General features: G+C 39.4%; 1 protein-coding gene across 1 annotated transcript in view; it reads left to right on the top strand.

The window, feature by feature from the left end:
- vav3 (vav guanine nucleotide exchange factor 3) overlaps positions 1-4,514 on the top strand; it is a 93,787-nt gene that overhangs the window by 79,585 nt on the left and 9,688 nt on the right. The window contains 2 exon segments of the mRNA XM_014021016.1: positions 33-113; positions 2,090-2,241. Of these exon segments, the coding sequence (XP_013876470.1) occupies positions 33-113; positions 2,090-2,241 (233 nt within the window).

Here is a 4,514-nt window from a genome sequence, read left to right as displayed (position 1 = left end):
CCCCTCCTTCGCCCCGCCCCTCCTCACCATAGCTCCATTGCTCCGCGGCCTCTCTCTCGTAACTCCTGCTGACTACAGCTTTGTTCCTCCTTCCTCTGCTCCCTTCTGGTCAGGTACAGGTATCTGCCTCTGCTCTGCTGCAGGCCGCCGCTCCCCTCACATCATAGCATGAATCTCAGCTCGCACATGTGCGAGCTGAGATTCATGCTATGATGTGAGGGGAGCGGCGCACCCTGTGTGCGCACACAGAAATGTGCAGTTCATTTCATCGTTGCATGCTCTTTGTGTGTCCTCGTTTTGTGTGTGTGTGTGGTTTTTTTTTTGCACGCGAATGCCACAAACCGTGATGTGAGGTGCTTTTTAAAAAAAATTTTCTGGTTGCTCGTGGGTCTGTCAGTCAAAGGAAAGGTGAAGTGTCCAAACACACAGAGCTCCTCCATATTAGATATTCAGTCCCCACAGCCGGGTTGTAGAGGTCTGACGTTCCATTTCCACCTGTCAGCTCAGCCCAGACCGACCCGGCAGTCGGTGTCTGGAAGCAGAGGAGCCGTCAGGGCGGGACAGAGCTCACCTGCTCCACACCTGCCTGTCCTCGGACCGAGACGTCTGATCTCACCGGTGTCCAAACTTTTAACYCAAACTCCTGAAGTAAAGACATAAAACATGTTTCTGTTTCCTGTCAGAGGGAAGAGTGAATCCTCCGCTGGTRAGAGTGAATTCATTTGGATGCTTTGACTCAAAAATGATCAAAAATATCTTACCTGCTGCAGATTGTTCACACGGCAAGATTTTTAAACGGTCTGTTGATTTTCAAAACCTGAGAGGATAAAAATCATTACTGTAACAGGTTTGGTGTTACAGTGTGTGGTGTACAACCACACAGATTTCACTCACAAACATTCAAATGTCAGATGGGAAATCTCACAAGATTAAACGTAATCAGAGAAAACAAACATGGCCGACGAGGACAAAGCAGTGGCGACTGTTTACGGAGGAGAAGAAACAAAACAAAARCAGGACTGTCTGGTTTTCCATGGCTGTTTTTTTTTGGTTTATGTCACCTGTTTCTGATTGTTATATCGTAGAGTTAGCATATAGTATAACAGTGGAAGCTAACGCTAACCGCTAACTACTACGTCCGACTGTCACTTAACTTCCTACTTGAAGTTTTCCATTACTTAATTTAAAAGTGGGTGGGATCATCTGTGGCAAATCAGCCAATCCAAACCAGAGTTATACCTTTGAACTTGTCATACTTCCAGTTTAACCCTTTCAGATTAAAAGCATTTATTTGAGTTTGTATTTTTATACATACCATTTGAAGTTAAACAACAAATACTTTCTCTACCATATTTTATACATATTCAATTAATGTATTCATTATGAAAATACTGTTAAATGTGTTTTCTTTGTGATGCTCTTAGTTTGAAGTTTAGCTGCTAAAGATGCTACATGCTACACATGGTGCCTGACACGCCCAGCATTGCTTAAAGAGGAGATACTTTTTATTTGCTCTAGGTAAATGGCATAAAATAGAAGTTTTACACATTTTAGTGGACTTTTAATTAGCAGAACCTAATTTAGTGGAAGCTAATTGGCGCGCTGTTTCCAAAGTTAGTAAAAATGCTAATCCGCTAAATGAGAAGCTAGTTCCGCCGTTAGCAGCTTAGCAGAATGGTGCCCGCCACTGCTGATTTGAGATTGAAGCAGTCCTGACGTCCCTCTGAGCCGACTAGATGGGTCTGAACCCACCACACATGGCAGGAAGTTCTCCTCAGATTATCTTGAGAGCCATCAGGATTATCGGGATTATCAGGACGTCCTTAAGATGATCAGAAATTGGGTCAAACATTGGTAGAACCTTGCCGTATGAACCTGGAATAACTCTGAATGACTGTTTTGAAAGATTAAAGTTTAATTCTGACCAGACCTGTAAACCTTTACACACCTAAAAGCTCTTTTACCTCTGAGCTGTAGCACTTCCTGTCCAGCCTGGGGCACTTCCTGCAGGAAAATCATAATATTTATTCAAGCAGATGTTTTGAAGAACTAAATCAAAGCTGCGTCTCTTTACTTCCTGTCTCCTCAGTGTTCGTCCCCAAAGTGATCGGCGTGGCGGTGGCGCGCTACGACTTCGTGCCCCGGGACACGCGGGAGCTGCCGCTGCAGGACGGCGACGTGGTGAAGATCCTGAACAAGACCGGGGGCAACGGCTGGTGGCGGGGCGAGGTCAACGGCAGGGTGAGTGAGGGGAAACCGGGCCTCACGGTTACTTCCTGATGAGGTCCAAACGTCTGGTTCAAAACAAACTAAACATTTTAGCCACGGCAGCCATCTTGAACTGGAGAGACCCCAGCTGAGGGTTTGTTTAAACAATCCATACAGTCTTTTATCAGATATTTTACTAACAGAGAGGCAAATAAATGATCCCTGCCTTTCAATAAACTCATACAAATGGTTTTCTGAAGTGCTGTTGTCTGTTTAAAGACTTTTTATAACGTTGTTTCTGACTTTTTTTGATTTTTTTTGTGTTTTTCCCACAGTTTTAAATAATTTTCAGGTTTTAATAAAGAAAAATAAACTTTTTGAATAAATCTATAAACATACCTGCAGGGTTCCTGCAGATCCTTAAAAAGCCTTAAAAGTCATTGAATTCATCAATCCAAAAATAAGGCCTTAATTAGCCTTAAAATGTCTTAAATCAATCCTTCAGAGGTCTTAAAAATATTAACACTTTGTACACAGGATGATTGTAATTCATTTCAAATATTAAAATAATTGGTTAAAAATTATTTTTAAACATTCACATGCAGACATTCCCCTTTGACATCACTTCCTGTTACTTCACATGCAAATATCTCAACAACTGTTCATCTGGGCAACGTGAAATTTGTTTTTTAATGTTAATAATGTTGTCTTTCCAAAAATGCCTCACTTTTCTTACAAAAAAGTTGATGTCACTTTAAGGTTTCATCTACAGCACATTGAGGTAAAGACCCCACTGTGGGTCCTGAAATTGCAGTTTTAGGTTGTTAGAGGATAAAACTGACTGCTAAGAATGTTTTTGCTATAGTTAGAAATTGATAAAACAATTGATCTATCAGCCATATTTTAATATTTAAACAAAAATACTTTGGTTCATGAGTTTCTGCCAGTTTTTATTTTTTGTCCTTTGTGTTTATTATGAAATTGGTCTTAAATTTAATTTCACTTGGCATTAAAAGGTCTTAAATTTAACTTGCTTTAAACTGTAGGAACCCTGNAGATACTAGAGTTTGAAAAGACACAAGGGGAAGATGAGAATTATTAAATAAAAAAGTAAAAGAGTGATTTTAAAATAGCTAAAAGTAAAAACATAAATGTAAACAATGAGGAAAAATCTTTAGTTACAGCCCCACCTCCCCTCAAAAACAGTTTTCTAAAAGTTGTAATGATTGTTTTAGTAAAATGTTTATGTTGAAASGGATACCATTTAAAGTTAAGACCCTTCAATAAATGTTCAGTTATTTTGGAGCCGTTTTTCCTCTCTTTACTTATAAAACTCTATGATTCAAAAACTGTTGAGCTTTTTAAAATCGGACCGCCTGTTCTGGATTATGAGGTCATTAAGGTTAAAAATTAGGGAGTAAGTTCAGCTTTACTTCCCTGCAGACACYCAGCACGCAGGTTTTTAAACCAAAGCAGAAACAAACTAAAACATTTAGACAGATTTCAAACTGATATGTTGGGATGTGGAAACTCTGACGCACATGATAATCATTTATCACAGTAAGGATGTGGATACATTTTTAATCCTACACTAATATTAAATCTGACAGCAGATTCCAAAAGAACATTTCACACCAAACAAAATAAAACCAAAATCCTGTGATTATCTGAAGTCTGAGGGAAGTTATTGATGTTTGTTCAGGTGAAATCAGCTCATGTTTTCTTGTTCACAGCAGAACCAATGGGATCATTTCACCTGCTGTTTTCTGTTTTTYCTCATAACTTCCTCAGAGTTCAAGATGTCCCCATGAAATTTTAGGAAAAGTTTCCCCTTCTGGGTTTTGTAGGAAGCATCTTGTGTCCTAAAAAACTAATAAAACTTAATAATAGCCAATTCAAAAGTAGCAGAAAAGGTATAAAATGACATTACAAGGCAAACTGTAGCATCAAATCAACAATGTGTCTTATAAAGTAAGGAAATTAAAACAATTTAAAACCATGTGGACATGTGTTTTGTAAACAAAGCTCCTCGACCAATGACAGCAAGTTAAATGTGTCAGGTGACGAAGACGAGCATCAAAACACTTTGCAACAAGAGCTGTTCCAGATAAAAAAAACATACTTCGACGTTTCAAATCTTTATCAAATTATGAACAAGGGCAGATAAAATAATGTTTTCATGTCAGCTCATCTCTTTAAGGCAGAGGAGCCCAAATTGGGGCCCGTGGGCCAAAATTGGCCCGCCAAGCCATTTGATCTGGCCCACCATCAGTTGTCCTGGTTACTTGATTGCAATTATGTTAAGA

This window comes from Austrofundulus limnaeus, unplaced genomic scaffold (genome assembly GCF_001266775.1).
Source record: "Austrofundulus limnaeus strain Quisiro unplaced genomic scaffold, Austrofundulus_limnaeus-1.0 Scaffold275, whole genome shotgun sequence".
NCBI lineage: Eukaryota > Metazoa > Chordata > Actinopteri > Cyprinodontiformes > Rivulidae > Austrofundulus > Austrofundulus limnaeus.
This window is presented reverse-complemented; position numbering and strand designations above follow the sequence as displayed.